The sequence below is a fragment of the Xylocopa sonorina genome, chromosome 3 (assembly GCF_050948175.1).
Source record: "Xylocopa sonorina isolate GNS202 chromosome 3, iyXylSono1_principal, whole genome shotgun sequence".
Lineage (NCBI taxonomy): Eukaryota > Metazoa > Arthropoda > Insecta > Hymenoptera > Apidae > Xylocopa > Xylocopa sonorina.
Window position 1 is genome coordinate 11,989,680 of NC_135195.1, and position 20,773 is coordinate 12,010,452.

The 20,773-nt window shown below is 49.9% G+C and overlaps 2 protein-coding genes across 3 annotated transcripts in view; both read right to left on the minus strand.

Moving 5' to 3' along the window:
- LOC143422263 (protein O-mannosyl-transferase TMTC1) overlaps positions 1-8,689 on the minus strand; it is a 178,758-nt gene extending 170,069 nt beyond the window's left edge. For both annotated transcript variants that reach the window (XM_076892771.1, XM_076892770.1), the window contains exon 1: positions 8,135-8,689. In XM_076892771.1, the coding sequence (XP_076748886.1) occupies positions 8,135-8,469 (335 nt within the window). In that variant the 5' untranslated portion in view covers positions 8,470-8,689. The remainder of the gene's footprint in view (positions 1-8,134) is intronic.
- Positions 1-20,773, minus strand: part of LOC143422296 (trypsin-1-like) — a 279,262-nt gene that overhangs the window by 191,393 nt on the left and 67,096 nt on the right. The window lies entirely within an intron of this gene.

Genomic DNA, 20,773 nt, shown 5'->3' on the forward strand with positions numbered 1-20,773 from the left:
GGACGAGGCGTCAACGAGAACGAGGATTCCACGGACGATGATCGGCCGGATTAATCATGCCGTACGAAACGAGATATCAGCTCGAGCGAGCCGTGACGTAATCGAATGCGAGGGCGAGTACGTGGCAAGCGGTATAACGCGATATCGCGCGTCTAAATTAGGGTCTGAAACGTAATCATTCACGCGTGTCAGTAACGCCGCGAAACGAGATTCCGGCCGGTGCGTCGGGTCAAGTAATTTAATAATAATTATTCCCTGGCATGCACGCGGCGCAACCCCCGCGCGGATCATAAATCAACATAGAACCACCCCGAGGAGAACCACCGTCCCGCTCAACCCTCCCTGGCACCGTGGATCGTGATTTAAACGGTCTAAACGGCGAAACACCTTCGATACCGCGAACTTCGCCAGCCAGTAGCATGTATCAGGTCCTGCGGAAAGTTCAGTGGCTTTTTCGAATCGCTTCGAACAGCTATATCTCACCCCTAACTGCCCCTGGCGACCGCATGCAATATATCAACAGATTCGACGTTTGTTCGGTCAGAAGGTGTGCCGCGTTATACCAGATTCGAGGATTTCGCATAGTTGTCACTGTTGACGCTTTTCCACTTGTGTATACAGTACATGAAAACGTCGAAAGTTTCCCATAAGACTCGATACCTATAGGGATACCTTGACCTTTCGCAAGGGAATTCGATTGAGTTTCATTTTTCAAATGGACAATCGTGGATGCAGTACGAATCTTGGGATTGACAGATCTCTGTCGTCAAACAGGCTTTGGGTTGGATGAGTCCCTTACGCTAAATCAGTCTTGGGATCGAGGATGTCAAGTGGACCGCAACGCCTAATGGAGCTTGGGATCGAGAAGTCCCTCTCCAGCTACCAAGTGCACCCTAACGCCAAATGAACCTTGGGCCCACGAGAGGTCCCCCATGCCAAATAAGTAATGGCTCCCTCCTGCCAGAACAAGCTTCGTCACAGAGAAACGTTTATTGTCATAAGACATTGTGATTGTCCATTTTCACGATGCCCGACCCTGCAGCGATAAAAGTTGAAAGTTTCGCGTCACATTCGCGACCGACGAAACGTTACTGCTCCTGGAAGACAAATCACCGGAACTTCGAAATTCGTCCGGTGGAATCTCTTGGACTCTAGACGGTTCTTCTCGACAAGAGCACTTTCCCCGCGAGCAAACTCGCCCGTTGCTCGAGGAAAGTTGAAGGGGGCGCGTAACCCGTGTTACTTGCAAATACCTTCGAACAGGATCATCCCCCGCTCTTTGACAGTTCCGTGGCCCGCGTCTTATCTTCTTTCAGCGATTGACTGCGCCGCGACTGGCTGGCGAACGGGTGCTCGCGCTTATCTTCCTGCGCGCCCTTTACGTGCTCTTTACGTGAAAAGAGTTCGATAAAGGTAATCGTTTACCGGGGGCTCTGGTTCGAAGGTGGAGGTTTTTGGCTCGTGACGTTACGCGAGCAACTCGAGAGCCTCCGAGTTTTGGTCCCGACTGGCGGTGCTGTTTCGCATACGAGAGGCTCGCCTTCCCGTTCTCGCACACTCGCACGCGATCACGCACACGCGCGCAAACACGGACGGGAGAGATCGACCATGTTGATTCGTGTGTATACGTGGGAAAGCGAACCGCAACGGCGAAGCTCGCCTCGTTACCCCTGTGTTTGCCTCGGTCTCTGCCGGTGATAACGAGATGAAGCCGTTGCAGCGCGCATCGCCGACCAGAAAGGTGTTTTTGCGTGGCCATTTCGAAAATCCAGCTCTATTTCCCGCCGTCCCCGTCTCTCTTCGTCTCCCCTTTTTCTCTCTCCACCGAAGATTGCCCGACGTACCCCGATTTCGGGGCATCGAATGAAACGAAACGCACAGAAAAGGGAACGTGGACGAACGTGGCGGCCATTAAAACTCGAGGTTCGTCGCGTCGATATCCGATCGATTCTCGTTGTCGCGCGCGAAACTGATAAACTCGAGCCAATAGTAAGCTGACGATTTCACGAGTTTCTTTAAGCCTCCGCAATTTCCTGTTACGCGTACAAACTTCGCACTTTACGCTGTCTGAGAGATATGTGGAACGGAAGAACTGGATACCGTGTAAGCTCGTAGCTACTGCTATGTGCTGCGACTAGAGGTCACGAGGGACTACAGAAGCGTAAGAGCACGAATAGTCAGCAATGCGTACAGCTATCTACAGACTCCTGCATTGCGGCTTTTCAATCGTCGAGTTCCAACGCTGTAGACTGAGCGAAGTTACACTGAATTCCCTAAAGTTTGAGCACCTCTAAGCAGAATTACTATTTTAACGGGAAATGTTGTGTTCCCTTGCAACTGTACAAAACTATCATTTCCAATGGTTACTTCTCTTTATAACTGGAACTCGTAGATGTTTTAAATTATTGTTCAACAAATACTACTTGTACTAGTTTTCAGGCTGTTCCTACGCTAACGTTAAATGCCTGTATGGACCGAAAAACAGTCGCTGGTGGCACTCTATTGCATCTCCATAGCTGGCAGATTATCGGATTCAACCGATCGCTCGAACGATACTACTACCTCGACCAGATACAGATCGTCGATTGTCGAGGTACAACAGTTCCAGTGATTTTCCCAGTCTATACCAGCTTCAAGTCTCGTACACGCCGCAAATAAAACGCTATCGACTACTTTATATCCTACAATCCCTCCAATAATTGAAATAACATCTAATATAACTCTGATATTCCATCTCATCTGTACATGCAGCGTGAAAAGACACCCATTCCTCCACGATTTACTCACATTGAAGTTCAGATTACGGATCAAAGAAAAGTAACCTGTTGACAACTTTGCATTTACTCCGCAGCAATCATCCAAGTACCTCTGCGAGACGCGTAACAAGCGATTCACTACTCGCTTCGCGTGCAAACAAGCAACGCGAGTATCCGCGGAAAGTAATCGAGTGTCCATCGCGCGGAGGAAAAAGCGTATCCCAGCGACGATAATTTAAGAGCGCAGCCACCCGTTCGAAGCCGCCTCTCCCGTCGAGAAAAGCGCGTCGCGTCGCCTCGCGACGGGACCAAGCCGCGACGCGGATAATACTGGCCGACTGGCGAGTAACTGGCTCTCTCTCTCTCTCTCTCTCTCTCTCTCTCTCTCTCTCTCTCTCTCGACGTATGATGAAACAAAGGGGTATCTCCCTTGGGATACGGTATAAGTTCCTACTTGCGGCAAATGTGATTATATCGATCGTCATTGTGCAGACACAAAGGGCGGCGCGCGAGTAAATGGACGAGAGCGAGCGCGACGCGAAAAACGCGCTCCGCGAATTCGTGCAGAAGAAGAATGCGAGGTAGCGCGCGGCGCTGGGCTAAGTAAAAGGAACCTGGAGGCCCATTTTCCTTTCTACCGCGTTTTTTTTTTCATTTACTTCTCCTCTCTCTATCTTTCTGTCTCCCTTTTGGTTCTTCCTTCTGTTTCTGCCTTCTGTTCTCGTCTCCTTCAATCGCTTCTTCTTTCCTCCCATTCATTTTTCAGTATCTTCCTCGCTTTCTCTCTGACGGTTACTCATTTACCTACACATTCATATCTATTTTTTAATAGTTCCTTTTCTTGCATTCTCCCTTTGCGATACGTGTACCTTTCTTCTCCTCTGTCTGAATCACTCTTTTCCTTGGATCTTTTCCCTCTTTGTCCCTGTCTTCGACTTTAAGGTTTCCGTCTTTCTTCCCTTTCTTCTTTTGTCTTCTCGTCCTGTTCTCCATCGGACGGATGTAAATATTAAAATGCAAGAACGCTCGATTTAAGCCGAGAGCGAGAGAGAAAACGAGATTCCACTGAGACTTAATGGATCTTCGCGCTACGCAGGAACATTTGCATTCCTTGATGGTATTCCGCGTCCCCGTGCTGGATTCGTACGTGGTTCTCCGCGTGAAATACGGCGGGTCTGAGTAAATCATGTTTATCCCAGTTTCTTTTTCCGCTTCAACCACGAAATGTTTAGATTTTCTTATTCGTTTCTTCTCGCTCGCTTAATTGCCGAGGATTTATGTATTTACACGATGTTTCGAAATAATAACGATAAATCTAAGAATTTCGAGAAACCTCGCTAAAAATGTACCTACAGTTGCAGCAGTCGTCCAATTTACTCAATGATTAAGTAACTCGCAAGCGAGGCAGTTAATGGCAGAACAGAATTAACCATTGTTCAAGTAGCAACGATCTTTCAACGTTCCACCACCGATTGCGATCATATCGAGAACCGATAGCTTCGACTCGAAGCTGTTAGCGTAACCACCGTCCGATTGTATCTTCGCATTGTTTCCTATCGGGGAATCAGGCCCAACTTCCCGTTCGTTTCTATTTACGAACGCGATAATCCAACGTGCCCTCGAAACCAGGAAACTTCCCCCCGTTGGAAACGCGAACCAGCAGAGACCCAGCCGGGGCTTCCTTCGTTATTTAACCCTATTGTCGCGTCGAGGGACCTCGCGCTAGATAGCGTTCATCGTTCATTTCCGATCTGACAATTTGTTACTGACGTTCCACGCCGCGATTCCACGGGGCCATTGTACATCACCGCCTCTGCCCCCTGTGTTTTCTTCGTCCCGCGCAATCCGCACGATCTTCGTCCGCACGATCGCTATTCGATCGCCATTCGAAGCGAGAGATACGCGAGAGACGCGTTCGACGCGCGTGAAAGAGCGGATCGATTTCTATTTAAACGACGCGTTATCGAGCCACAGCTTCCGCGATACTCCCGTTCCGTTGGTCAGAATTTCGTGGACGACGGTTTCCGCGTTACGGACTGCGAATGCAATCGTGAACGCGACCGCGCCGTTACACGTGACAAAGTTGGCCAGCCGCCCTCAGCTGGGGCGAAACGTTCGTAAACCCTGGAGGAACTTTAGTTGGAGTAGGTTTGCGAGACCGTAAAAGGTATAGGTCAACCGGGTTGCGTCCCCGAACTTTCCGGATCGGCGTGCGATTTCATTTCTCGAGGTTGGCAATTCTGAAAGGCGGGATATACGTCTACGCGTGTATTCTAAGCGACCATCAAAGTTCCCTGGACAATAAAGAGATCAAAGGCGGAGTTAGCGGTGTGAAGACAGCGAGCGGGACGTGTGTGCGACGCGAGTACGTGCGGGTGGCGTTGCTGCACGCGAGAACGCGGGATTGTTCGGAATCTTTGACCTGTGCACAGCTGTAGCAGAAGAGAGCGCAATCGGCACCATTACTTGCGACAAACGGAAAAAAACCAGTAATTATAAACATATGTTTCCTTTACTCCTTTTTCACTCATTAGTATACCATCGACACGCGTTTCAGTCGCTGTGCTAGTAAGCTTGCTCTTTGAGGAGCGACAGATTCATCAGCAGTCCGATTCATACGTGTCGATGCACCGAGAAACATCCAATTCCATCGAATGCCTTAGAAATTAGGGAAAAAATACGAAATTAACACCCAGACAACCAACACCCTAACGATAATCGCGATTCGGTTAGCACAGGTACCACTCTGTACGTTCGCCGCAATTTCACTCGCGGTTAACCGAGAACTAATATCGACACGTACGAAAACAAACAATCAACAGCCATAAAAAGGAGCCCACCCCAGAGAAACTAGCATCCCTCGACGCTGAACGAAGAAACTTTCCCGCTATCATCCCCCTCGCATCTAACACGCCAACCCCGTGAACGCAGCTCGGAACGCGAGGACGCGTTTAAACCGGGAACCGGGATCGACGCCGTAAAACAAAATGATTATACAGAGCCGATTAGGAATTGCTCTTACCTCGTGCGCCGATGGAACAACGCCCCTTCCCGCCCGATCGTTAATATCCTGTAATCTCGAGACGAACGAACGTCACTGCCGGCGGTCGTAGCCTGCTCGTCTTAGTGCCTCGGGAATTATGGATGCGCTCCACTTCCGGGGAACGCGGGAAACGCGGAAGCGGCGAACGCCTCCCCAGCCGCCGTTACCAATTCGCCCCCCCTCTGGCGTCGCGCTGGCTACGCTTAAACGTCGCCCAGCTCGAACGGAACGTACGAGCAGGAGCGTATACCCCGCGTCGAACTTGGGGAACAGCATCTGGAGCGTTAAGGCGAATGAGCGATGCGCCGGTGTCTTGCGGTATGATGGATCGCCCGATACCAGCCAATATGCAGTATTGCGCGCGGAGTGTGGCAAACTGTTATCCATGCATCAAATCGGCTAAGGGCGGTACGACGGGGAATCTAGCGAGCTGCCCTGGTACCCCGTTCGCAGGATACGGTGTAACGCGCGCGGCGATGTGTCTCCAACGGGGCTTCTCGTGGTCAGGTTCTTGTCCACCCACCCCCGTACGAACCGTACCGAGCAAACCGCGTGTGCACCAACGCCTGGCTACAGAGGCGACGGCGATGGCCGCGCTGGCTATATCTACTGGCCACGCATCCGCAATTTTCCGTTCAACGTTCGACATCGGCCAATGGATATACGCGGCCCTCGTAGATCGAACCGTTCGAGAAATTGTCCGACGCAGATGGCGCGTGGATCCGTGCGGATGGAGGAATCCACGGTGTCTATTGGATAATCGAGCAATTTTGAAGCTACGGACGGCTGCGGATGCTGGCTGACAACGGAGGACTGATTGACGCGATCGTTTGCGATCGTCCCTTCTTTCTCTGCTCGCGTGCGTGCGCCTTGAAATGGGGAGCAGAGGTATTTTAATCGCATTCTTTCGTACCTCTGTAACGCGATACAAGCACGAATTGATCAGCGAGGAATTAATTTGGCCGATTTAATCTTATTAATAAGGGACTGCGCATAACGTGCACCAATGTTATAACGTGTATCCTAAGAGACTTAGCTATGTACGGCACGATACGCGCGTCTTGTTTTCGTGCGCCCCGCAGTCAAAGGGTTAATCAATCACCACGAGTTTTATTTGATTAAGACAAAACAGAACCCTGACAGATCCACGGAATTAGATAGCCGAGGTGAAACGGCCGAGACCATTGTTGCTCGTAATTAACCATGGAACCAAGGCGCACGTGAAGGTGTGCCTCTAACGAAACGTTACTCCGCGGTTCATTTGAAATTCACGAAGATAACACAGCTCGCCGGCGATCGCGATCGCGAAAGTTCTTTCGCGAGACCGTCGTAACGGGGAGATCGACTTCGTACGATCGAGCTTCAGCCCGTCTGGGCGCGAGCAACAAAAACGCGGCGTGTAATTATACCATTCGCGATAAGCCAACGGAACGGCCACGCTTATACCGGTTTATTTTGAATTCGCAGCTTTAATTGCGGCCCGCGCAGTGTCTACTAATTGTAGCACCAGCTCGCAGCGGATTCGTTTTAATAATACCCCCGCTGATTGCCATGCTGCTCGCTAGCCACTTGGGCAGATTTTAATCGACATCGTGTTTCCGATCTCGTGACCGTTTCTTACTCCGTTTCTTCTTCTGTTTCTCTTTTTTTCACTTATTTATTCTGTCGCGTTGGTCTCGACGAAGAAAAGAATCGCGTCGAGGTGAAGCGTGTGACTGATTTTTTCCGGAAACAACGCGAAGAAATAGTTACCGTCGCGGTCACTGTATCTGGATTAATATTAAAAGCAGAACGTGTAGCACGAGGCAAAAGTTTAGGATCGCCTTTCAGATTTCGCTTGATATTTTTATAAAATATTTCGCGAGGTAGAACGTTTCGACTTTGAGCGAAGTTTTCGAGCACTGGAAGTTCTGCTGTACTTTAACTTTAAGAAAAAATCGTGTCATTGAGGAATAATCGTCCGGAATTGTGTCACGAGAATGAAATATACTGTGGCATATAATCTATCGTCGTTCTTGGTAGAATATTAAAAGCGAGAATACTCGAATCCGATTTACGGACCAAAGAAGGCTCGCGTACCCGCGTCTGCTTTAATTACGATTGCAGACTCTAAAGTACAATTCTACGTCTTTACATTTATCAAGGTTAGCGAACGAAGAATATTTTTTAACGAATACTTAATTAATCGCGAATTCTACGATGAAACATAAAAATCGTGTGCTTCGATCCTTTTTGAACAGACAGAAATACTTCTATGGATACTAACTCCTAGAGGTTTTAAAGCGTCTTGTGTAAATGAAGAGAAAGAAGGTAGGAAACGACAATGGACACATACCGAAACGTCAGCGTCGTCAATGGCCTGTAGCTCTTGTGGCTGTTGATGTCGTGCATAGGCGTTCCCCAGAAGTCGTCCTTTAAAACACTGGTCCACGGGGTTTGCGCGAGCACGTCCTTGTTCCTCACAACGGCGGGTATATCGTCGTGCACGAAATCACCACCTAACGCGTTCAGGTAACAACCAACGGCGACCAGAGCGACGGTCGCGTAAATGCACCAGCCTGGCGGTTCGTTTCCTTCCGCGTCGTTGCAACCGTTACGACCGGATCTCTTGCTATTCTGGCAGCAGCAACCGCCGTTGCTGCTGGCCGTACCGTTCTGTCGTCGTCTCATGATTCACTCGAACGCGAACTGCACGCTCGTACGGGTGAGGGTGAACGTTCTGCCGCGATCGTTCCAAGTAATAACTCTCATGGAGTCAGCCTATCACTCATATGCTACCTACTTCGCCGATGGATTCTCGCGGTACCGTGCCACCGTTCGCCATGCCACGACTCGATCGTCGATCGCATCTCAAACACTTCAACAAGGACGACATCGACCACGCTTTAACCTTTTTACCCGTGCGAAATCAATCGCGGACCAGAAAGTGGACAGGAACGCTTCTTCACCGAGTGATTAGACAGGCGAACGTCTGCCTTTTGAGTTGCCGTTGAACGATCGGAGGAACGTTCGATCACAGGGCAACAGAGGGTCTCCGAGGTCTTATTTTTCTCGCAACCGAAATCCAGCTGGGATCAGCGACTCTACCTGTCCCTGGCTCGCGTTGCACTCTTCCATTTACCTGAACCGTGCTACTTTGAGCATTCGTTGCCCTCGCGGTGAGCTTGATAAACGACTGCGGAGGTTCATTATTTACCGCGGCGGAGCGTCCAATGTGTCCGGCTCTAAAGAGAAACGGGTTTCGCTCTAGCTGATTGCTCTTCCACGGATAATAGTTCTCGCGTGGTTCGGTCGAGATTGTCCCCGCGGGAGGGTGGCCGGCCCGTGCGCTTCCTTCCTCTATGCGCCACGCAACCCTTTCTCTTTCTCGCCCTCTAACGATGTAACAGCTCGTTACGGTCACGGGTATCGAGTTGGTCAACGACGCGTCGCGCGACCTACGCGAACAATTCAACGATCCGGTTCCAGTGACCGAGCAGGCCGGCCGACACAGGCTTCGCTCGAATCGCCGTGATACACCACCGTCAGCGCGGACAAAGGTGGTCGGAACTAGCTCGCGTGCATCGGTTCCGTGGATCTCAGCTCCGTCGAAAAACCTGCCACAAATGCTGGAAACGAAGTATTCCGTCTAAGCGTTCTCCCCAGCTTGCCCGTTTTTGCGGCAATTCTCGCCCGCTCGAATATCGACATCCAAGATCCTCTCGTTCACGGCGCGCTTCCGTGCACACCGACCGTTTCTCTTTCCGTTTCGCACGAACACTCGTCGCGCGTACTTTCGAGCCACGTACGTGCGCGACCGCGGCACGTCGAGCCACTGTTCACCGCGGTGGCGAGGCGAAAGGAAGAAAAGGAACGCCGCCAGCAGACGCGTTCTTTGGTCGGGACGCGTAATTGCACGTCCCGCTTAAAGCGGTGCCGGAAGATCCTCCAGTTTTTTTCGTTTCCGACTGCGCCGTTACGCTGCGAGGAGATATCGGCGCTACGTGTCGACGGGTCGGCGAACAACGCGCGCTTCTCCCGTTCCACCCTTTTTAATTCAACGCGCATCCGTTCCCACGGCCAGTCGACGATCCCTGTACACTTCCTGCTGGGACAAGCGAATCTCGCGCGAAATTATGGAGAACGAGCGGCGACAGCGGTAACAACCAGAGACGCGCACACGACCACCGGGGAGCCAGCGAGAGAACCAGCCTCTCTGACCCAGATACGCGTTGTAGTGGCGGCCAGGGTCTCTTCTATTGCCGCGACTTTCCTATGCATATACATAGATCTATACAAGCGGTCGTATCTGGCCCGGGGCGCACCTGTTTCTTCTCCTTTCCTTCCTTCCTTCCTTCCTTCCTGACTTTACCACCCTTCTCTGCCCTTCGTTTTCACCTTTAACGCCTCTCGATTCCACCACCGCCCACCCACCACCCCCTGCTACCAGCACGCTCCCTTTCGTCTACGACCGTCGAATCTCTACCTACCCTCGACGCACTCCGATCCGATTTCCACGAACCAACCACCCCCCTAGTTGGAATCCTTCCGTAACACCACTCGAGCATTCACGCTTATTCTCTTCGCGGGACCTCTTTGACGTCTCGATGGCAGTTGACAACCGTTACCAGCCGTCCGTCCTGCTTTTAAGCCTCTTTCCAACTCTTCACGCCACTTTTGTCTCGTGCCTCGGCAGACTGTTTACGGACCACTCAGACGACCGCGTTACACAGTTACAACAGGTTGACGCACCGTTTACAACCGAGCCGACATTCGAACAACCCTGTGCACCCCTCCGTCGGGTGAATGAAATGTGAAATGCCAGTAAAAATCGCACGATCCTCCGTTCGTCGATCGTGATCGTGGTTCCTAGGGAATGGCGATCGTTCACAGGGTACGGGGTTTGGATCGAGATCGATGAATGAAACTTCACAGGACGGTAGCTCGCGGTCGGAACGATCGATCGGGGATTTCACTGCGCGCCATCACCGCACGTACCGATCGCCGCGATCGCGCGATCGCATGTCGTTTGCAGGTTCGTGTAAGTCGCCGCGACGACGATAAACGCAAGACTAAAGGACGACGGCATCCGCCCGGTTATATACCCGGCGCACTCTGACCCGCAAAGCCGCGCCCGCGCACCAGCCACCCCAGGGCTTTTCCCTCCTGCGTTCGACTCTCTCTCTCTCTCCGTCCTTACCCTCTTCTCGACCGCTCTTTCGTTGCGCCCTCCGACGCGCTCGCTCACCGCGAGCCCCGTGTTTGTTTACCTGCATCTTTTCCCCCGAAACCTCACTTTCAAATCGAGCCGCTACACTCGCGTGGCCCTGAGCCCCTATGATACCTCGTCGCCGGATCAGTCGCGGACGATTTCGTCCCCCTTTGTACGGTGTGTCTGAGTTGTTCCCGTTTCGAGCAGTGCGAAGGGGTGCACCTGGTTGTTCGAGTTGCTGGAATTTTTTTTTTTTTTGCTCGTCCAAAGGAATTATATCTCTGTGCAATTGAGGGAGAAACTTTGCTTTATTAGGCGTGAGGCGGAAAAAGTGATTGATGGTTAAATTATTGAAGTTCTGAAATATAGTGGAGACGAAAACAGTTGCCCCTTTGGCGTGTTACTGAATTTTTTCTAAACGAGTCGAATGCACTTTGAGATTCGTCCTCGATGTTCGTAGCTATCTATAGGTAACGGGGGAAGTTCTTACGATTATTGAAACGAGACGAGGAGATAGTTAGTCGTCCGAGTACGAAGACGGGTCAAAGTACGTAATCGTTCTTCGCTATTGCCTTTCTGAATGCGCGGCCACGATTACGTGGAATTGAACGACGGAGCGAATCGGTGACACTTGAAACAGCAACTGTAATGACGATACGAGCTCGTTACCAGAACGATGACGCGATAACAAGCTCGTCACGGGGTGGCTCGGTAGAGTGTTACAATAGTGGCGCGTTTCATCGCGTGGCCATGGAACGTTCGTTTCCGTGATATTCCTTGTCCATCGACCGGATTCGTTCGTGGAAACCACTCGAACGGCCTCTGCTACGTCGAAACGGCAAAACTCGAATTACGATTACGATAAACGTTGGACGACCGCGGTCGTTACCGTAAAAACGATACTTATTTGTACGAGCGTAAAAAGGGAACGCAGAAAACGTCGAAGCGGAAAGGGTGCAGGAAGCGAATCGATATACACGCCACTGTTCATATCTGAACGCTCTAAATTGTAGCGATAAAGAACAATTCCCAAAGGATATAATAACTCCGTAGGATTTTCCATGTACAACCATCAACTCCACGATTTTACGATTACATGCTGACGTTTGAAAAATCAACTTCACGCAAACGCTGAGGACGCGATGAAACGTAAAAATAAATCACCGCGGGCCTTTCTATTTGACATTTTTTTTTTAATATTGTAACAGTAAATCTTTTCAGGAATAAGTAGATACTTCCGGAAACTTTTGAATGACAGTGTACCCGCCGGTTTTTCGACGCCGCACACCGTTTGACACCGTGGGAAAATAAGCTTCGATCTATCATGGAATTTCGGCCTGTCGAATCGACAACGCTTTATCATCGGAACGATTTACCGAACCAAACATCAACGTCGATTCGCGACGATATTGCTCGCGTCGACGGCCAATCTTTTAATCTTGCGTACACGCAACGCGCGTGTAACTAAATAACCGTGTGATTCAGGTCGTGAAAAATCGGCAAAATTAATACAGCTCCGCGGATTTCATTCCGCTGCGATGGAGATACCGATCATCCCTTTGACGAATTGTGACGGGAACCTTCTTTTTAATTTCATTCATTTTATCTGTTCACCCTTCCCCTCTCTCTCTCTCTCTTTTTTTTCTTTTAAATAAAACATAACATTTATACGCTATCAATAATTTGTAATTTTTAAGTACAAATACTTAGCAACGCGGAATTTAAATGATGTATTTCTGTAGAACAGAATACATAGCAATTAACAATGCAACAATATTATTATTAAAGCGGAGGAATACCTCTCATATAAGTAGTATATTTGTTATTCATCAACAGAGGAAGAACATCGACCGTGCGATCACGCGCTCACTTTCCCGCCACAAGTTATTTAATAATGCATCCGAGCGATGTTAGCGTACACGCCCCAAAGGAAACGGTAGATCCTTCTACGACTCTGAGAAGGTGTCGGTGTCTGATATCACAAAGGTCATTCCGTGCGTGTCTTCCGGAAGGTAGACGCGAGCTAAGGAAAAGACACGATGGTGATTTCAGCTGGAATGCAGACTGGCTAGTCGCGGTCGCAGACGCTCGTCCGGCTACGAAACCGCACTGCGGTTCAAACTTTTCGCTCGCGCGAAACGGGGGAATCCGATTAGGAAGCAGATGGACAAGGAATTAGCATCGTAAGTAGCCATCGTCATTTCGGAAACACGATTACCCGGTCTTCGTAAAGGGATTATTAATGGAAATCCAGATTCCACATTGCCTCCCTGTCTTTTTAATCATTCCATATCGACCATCAGATTATCATAATTTAAATGCCCATTTTTATCCTTCTTTCGTAGATCTTGCGGTCCCGATTCAATTATCATCGCGATCCATTCACTGGTATCTCTTGCTGCCATTAAATATTTTCAGCGGTCCCCTGAAATAGTCCCGAGAATAACTGCAGTTTACTTTCACTAAACAAATACGCCAAACAATCCCCTAATTAAGCCACGAAACAACAGATACCGGACCGTCTGTCCAGATCAAAGTATGATCCCACGAACAGCCAGCGCTCAACGGACCAACAGCCTGGTTTCATCAAAACATGGTAGCGGTCGGTGTAGACGCAAGGTTTCCGGTGCCGGAGACAGCTTGGTCCGCCACAATGGGAACTTTATGGACAATCAAACGTGGTGGGAGACATTCGAGTGTCCTGAAGGGAAACGCGAGAGGCAACGTGTATCTAATTAATGTACTCGCGAGACAGACGGTGCGCACACTTGGCAAGACTATTCTTGCGCCCGCTGATGGCGTCGCGTGTGGATGCACAGACGGGGGCTACAGCCACGGACATCCGCGCGTGTATGCATACAAGCTGTCGATTTCGTACTGCAGCCGAACCGGACTGGACGACTCGGGAAAGGCAGTGTCCGCAATTTCCGGTAACGTCGCACGAGAACGCTTTGACAAGGTCCGAGCGACACCGAAACTCGTGCCCGCGTGGTCCATCGAAAATTCACCGCTACCTTTGCTGTTCCCCGTCGTCGAGGCCGGTCCCTCTTCACCGTCCAGATCCCTTATCTTCTTACCAGTCACGGATCGAATGGCAGAGGGAAAGAGACACGGGGAGCATCGATGAATTACGAGAGAAGGGCGTGACGTGGCCGTAGACGTCCGCGAACCTGCAATTCCGGATGGAATTTCTGCGGGAGCCGGTTCACGGACTGACGCAATCGGAACCCTGCTGAACATGCAGCGTCCTTTTACACGGGGACCCGCCACGTCAAATAGTATCCATTGTTAGGGCGCTCGTATGGTCCTTTTGTCGGTGGGATTATTGAAATTGTCCGTGATTCCGTTAATTCTTCGGGTCACTGCGGAAGGGTCAACCCGGGAACATTCTCTGGACATTTTCGGTTTGTTCCCATTTCGTGTTTGGCCCTGTACCCGCGGCGTCGTTCAAAACTATTCGAACACTCGCATTCCCGTCCTCGAGGTGTCGGACACTCAAGATGAAGAAAAAGCTAGCCGTTGCCGGAAAGTCGATACCTTCGACGCGACGATCCGTCGATCGAATTAGTCAATCTCGTATCGTAGCCACGCCGTAAAGTTCGCTCAACGAATAAGTAGGTTATCCATTTTAGCCAGGTAATTGAAATGAAACTCGAGGTCGAATAAAAAGATGAAGAACTTACGAAAGTATGTTCAACGGGAGATAGGATTAAAAAGTAACGAAGAGAAAATTGGTTAGACAGGACAATCTAACCCTGGTACCTGCGGCATACGGATACTCAATCTTCGGCCACACCGATCAACAACGCGCTCTCGATGGATTGGATTACACGCGAAAGGCGTAGACGTAAGTTTGATGGCGGAAACTTTCACGGGGGAGGCCCCATCCGCTAACACCGGGGAAAGAATTGTTTCAGCGTCAGCAGTGATCGTTCGTCAGCAAACTTCGAACTTGAACAGCAAAGTGGATGTTAATTGAAAAGGATCGCGTTAAATCGAATAACAGATTTTTATTATTTTTCATCGCCCCCTCTCGAGAGGAAGAATTAAAACTTCCCGATAAGTTGATCCGGTAATCCCCGAGCGAGCCATGGAAGCAACGAGCCTAACGAAATGACGGACGCATTATTCCGAGATAAGCCCCGAAGGAAATCCGAAAAACCGCGCAACGTCACGTCAGCTTTGCCAGGGGGGGGGGGGGGGGGCGTGAAACCGCAGCTCGAAGTGACACGGGCCGAACAACGGTGGAACAATGAATTTACGCGTGTGCTCACCGGTAACGCCGATGTAATCGTTCGATACAATCAACCGAGGGTATCCGGCAGGGCCGTTTCGAGGCTTTGCACGGCCTCGCCGGAGCTTGCGAGCTGGCTTAAACACGAGGGCTGAGACGGCGAGTTGACGCCGGGTGATTCCAAGTTCTTGAGAGCTGGCCAAACATTGATACCCGGAATTCGACCTAATAAATTCGCGCGTTTCTTGTGATTGACTTCCCGTTACGGCCGCTACCGGCGCAATCTCTGATCAGTGGCTTAGCACTTGGGAAGGTTTGCCAACGGGTGGGACACGCCGGAAGAGAACCGAACGAACGAGGACGAGGGGTGGAGGGGTTAGAAAGGGGATCGTCCCTCGGGGAAGTTTCTGGACCTGGGACAAAGGTACGCCGGATAAGCCGGATTAAGAATAGCCTTACGCGAATTTGTCGAATTATCTCCCTCCTTGGGAATAATTGCACTCGGAAATGTTCCCCGCCTCGAACAGGCTCCTGGCACCGGGGTAATGGAATCGCTTTACAGGCCGGGTTTCATCATCTGACGAATTATTAAATCGAGGGGGTTCGCCGATTTAATAATTCGTCGAATCCAGTTTAGGCGGATGACTAAGAAAGAGGTGGTATAATTTGGTTACGCTGGATCGTCACTGACGATGAATCTTTTATAGAGCGCATCGGGAAATTTATATCCGAATGATCTGGTTAGCCTCGTCGCGGAAAACATTCGCGTATCTATTTGTTCGCGAGAAAAACTCCCTTGGAATGAAGTCCGCGAAAACGTAGCGTCCGAAAAAAATCGTAAATACCCCAGCGACCATTTATAATGGATCGTTCGTGTTCGATGTGAAAATTTTATGGCCCAGCCAGTAAGTGGTTTTACAATCTATCGAACGAAGTGGAATGGACAGACCACAAGAGTCGTTTACGGTTAAATCCTGGCTTCCCAACGTTTTAGGCTGCGGCCACGGTGGACGCAAAATGTGACTCGACTTCGTGCAGAATTTAGAGGTACTTAAGGTTCTTTGACGGCGCTAGTTGTGTATTCTCAAAGGTGCCAACCCCAATCGCGGCTGACTTTTTAGGAGGGACAGTACAAACGATAACTCTCGTTTGGCTATAACCGCCCATTATTTGCGTTCTACCCGTCGCATTAAACGTATAATATTTTTAAGCGACGCTTTTAGCAACGCGTCGATAAATCAGCCTGGTACGGGACACGAGGGTGGCTCTGGGACACGCGACAACGCGAATTCGTCGTGAATCCTGTCAGTCCACTTCTGCTGTCTCCTTGCCGACCCGTTTTCCGCCGATTATTTACGACTCGCAATTTGGGTCGAATACCGACCGCTCGACGGAATTCGCGATCGTTTATCATGCGAGGAAATTATTCCTAATTTAATAGGATGGGTGCGATCACACCGGGAGCTCACCCCCGACTGTCGCGTCGCTTCGGATCGATGCGATTACGATTGTGAAAATGCGGCGAGCAGAATGGACTCTGGTGCTGGATTAAAAATGACGCGAAGCGCCCGCTGCGCCCACCACGACGCTATTGTCGTTGCATTAATCGTTATTTTAGTCGTTCGCTAAACATTTCAGGGTTCGTCTGTGTATTAATAAAATATTTCCATCGCGAAATGAGGCCAATTGCAATGCTAGGACGATAAATCACCAATGATACGAAAATTCGCAATGTTTCGGGTAATACACCGTTCGCGAGCGTCGTAGGTCATGCATATTAATTAAAAGCGTATATTTAACCGCGCGCTAATTTGATTTTCGTTGTTCCATTATCGCGTAATTCAATCCCATCGGAAGCAAGCTTCCGAAAGATGAAGAAAATTACGGGCAACGACCGCCACCAATCTTCTTACCCCTTTAAGGCATTACAAATATATTCCGTACAAGCGTCAGGGACGAAATTACTGCCAGAATTACCCCACGAATCACGAAACATTATTTACCGAAGAATGGGGCGAATTCATAAATGAGCCGAGCTAATCACCGCCCCTAAATTTTCTCTCGAAATGAGCTCCGCTACCAAGGAGGAGCAACAAAGGCCCGCGCACGCATACCGACGCACATCAGCGATGGAATTCGTCGCAGCTGCGCGTATATAAATTCCGCCAGGAACGCGTAGTTAATCATCGCTAATCGTACAAAACGCAGGTAAACTAACGACGGAATCGCGTTGCGTTCCTTGTCTCACGGTCTGCGGCGAGGGGTCTTCATCAGGGCGTTTCCGGTCCCAACAAGTAATCATCGAAATAATTAGAACCGCTTGGAAAGGTGCTGACGCGTAGCTACATCGAAATTCTCTATGAGAGCAACACGCAATTTGTGAACTTCCATTCGAACCGAATTTCTCAAATCGCACGACTCGTCTCGCGAATCGGCAGCAGCCACTTGTCCTCGAATGCCTGTTCAACTCGACTACCTAATCGTTCGATAGGCAAGGAACAAAGGACACGGACGATAAAACGGCAGGACACCGCGTATACCCTACCCAATCCCATTTCTGGCGTTGCTGCGAAACGGTATCGTTGGACGCGTACGCGCGCGACTCGAACGGTGAAAAGTGTTCCAGGTCAATAGAAACTTGATTCCCATCGAACAGAATTTCCAGTCTATTACCGTTCGCTTCGCTACTCTATAAAATTTTCAACGCGACAAATTCCATCGATTTCGAATAAACAAATGCTCTTCGATCCGCGCCGGCTCTTTCCCATTCTCTCTTACGCGCCGCGTTTCACTCTTTCACTGGCGATTGCCACGGCGAAGCGTTTTTATTGCCGCCGCTATTCGAGCGCGAATGAAAGTCTCGCGGCGGGTGCAACGCTAACGTATATTTATCGCGTCGGAGTGTTTCTTCGAAATATTCACTGTCCCATTTCCCGGGCCGGATACTGCCAGCCAGTTTTGCGTCGACTTTATATCTGCCGAATAAAAAGTTAACTATGATGCGTTCGTAAAGCCAGAAGGATGCCTCTCTCTCTCTATCGTCGTCTCTCTCTCTCTCTCTCTCTCTCTCTCTCTGTCTCCCCGCACACGGTTCACCGTCACATCCGATCGGTAGTTAATACTTCAACTAAACTTGCCTCGGCGCACACGGATCCAGAGGATTCCTGTATATTTCACCCGATATCGTTCCTCTAACGAGCAGACTGCGTCGATTCTGAAACTATCATCTGCACGATTGATGCGAGCCGAAACCCTTCCAATTTTCCTCTCTCGCGTATATTTAAGAGCTCGTCGCGAACGTTTTCGTTTAATCTCGATCCGCCGCGTCTCTCTTTCGTCGCATGACGAATTGGTGCACGCGATTTCTTAGGCGATCCAGTTCTCCCGCTTCTCTCGAACTAATCGAATCTTCTTGCGATACGTGGAGTACACCGTTAACGTTGCTCATTTGGAGAATCGATGCGATTAGTCGTCCTTCGACGGAACGCTTATTACTCGATCCTCACGTTTGCTGCGAGGAAAGAGTGTACAGCCACCATTTGAAAATCGAGGTCTATTATCGTCCACGTTCGCCAATGGAGAGGGAAAAAATAGAATAAAGGGAACAAGATCCACTTCGATTTTCGTCTATTCGATGGGACCTGTGTGTATCTCAATGGACCCGAAAGGGTTAAGAAACATTCGTCTTCCATAGAGAGTTCTCACGTCCCGCCTCGACGCTGGGTTCGTAGAAAATTTCCCACCGTTCCGCGCGACGACGATTCCGAAACCGACGAAATTTCTTTTACGCGAATTTCCAGAACCGCTGAAAAGTTCACGGAGCTCGACGCGGCCGACCGATGCGCGGGCATTTCAGGCAATCGAGGGCCGCGCTCGAATCTTTTCAGCATATCGAATGGCAGCCGCGGCTAAAGGTGAACACGTAAGTGTGTTTACGTGTCGGGAGACATTCCGCGGGCATGCAGAAACTTCTTGAAAGCTTCTTGCCGCACCGTCCGATTCGGGATTAAACTTATGTCGTACATATCCACTGGCCACGTCCAGCCGTATCCGGAACTTAACGCGAGTTCCCCCTGGCCGAGACTTCCGGGCTTTGCGGCTCTTTCGGGGTGGCGAACGGCGGGGCCAGCTTGACCGAAGTTTCTCTGCGAGCGACGCTCGCTTAAGTTTCAATACGTCGCGACGTAAACGTTCCGATGTACTCGCGGAGAGCTGCGCGACGGTAACGTCTTATCCCATTACAGGTTGCTGTGAGAAATTAGTTCTACGAGTCATTATCTTAAGAAGATTTGAAAAAATTGCAGTAGGAGGATTAAGTGAGTATGAAGAAATATAATTTTCTCATTAGTTTCCCGACTTAATCTTCCATCCGAGAGGCGGACGGGGAGACAAGAATAATAATACTCCTCGATTTAATGCCGATTATTGTTCTAGCGGCGGAAAATTACTCGTTCCGCGCAGTGGCTTATTTTTCCAAGCACTTACGCGAAGACCGCCCCGCCTGTACCGCGTCCCCGCTTCATCCGCGTCGCTGCGCGAATTTCAAACGAAATCAAATCTCCGACTTTCCCGGCGAGAGAGCCGAGAGTTTCTTCTGATTTGCATATTCCTCGCGTATGAATGCGCGACGAACCGCGCGGATCCCAGTGACGAAAGGTAATAGCAACACCTTCGATTCGAGCCAACTTTCTGAACGAGCGAGTAGGAGGATCTGCCGTCAAGGTTGAGGACATAACAGCGATGGTAATTGTAGGATTCATTTTTTCGTACGATTAGATAGCACGTACGCGAAACGACGATACATGGAAAACGTGGAATAACAATTTTCTACGTTTTGTTGTAATATAATTGGAAATCTTTAGTTGGTAATACCAAAAAAAATATGGAAACTATTGTCCTCTATTTGTCTCGGCCACGTTGCAGACCAATTAGCGTTTATAACAGTTGTTTATAAATCGTTTACAAAAGAACCTAAATCACTCGTCAAAGACAAAAACCTCCCTCAACTTCGACTCGTCTCAACGCCTTCGTTTCAACGAGGGCAAGCGATGACAATCGAGGGGGTTAAAAGTTCAACTAACCAGCTGATCGACATCGCTGGAATCGATCTAGCACGATCGAACGAACCCTGGGATCATCGGCTGTCGGCCAGCATAGTGATACGATTGTTCGCCGCGAGGATCCGCGAAATTCCGAGGGTGGCAATGAATTTGTCCTCTCCTCGCGCAGGGGCAACAAGAACGGTCGAACCTGGTCGGAATTTAAGGCACGAAACTTTCGCAATTACCGAATGTTCGGTATCCTTGAAAAGTTAGGCAAGTGCCTGGCCACGGTGAACGCTCAGCGCACCCCGCTTCGCCCCCTTTCACCCTCCGCTTCGTCTCTCGTCCTTCTCTCCGGCTGGCTCCTCTTTCTCGCCGCCTCTTTCGTCTTTTCATCGTTTCTTCGCTCCTTTGTTTCTTGCCCTGACCGTTTCGATTCACGAGCCAGCGAATCGAGGCGCGCGGTGGGTGTCGGAATGCGCAATAAAGCCGCACGAAATTGCCCGA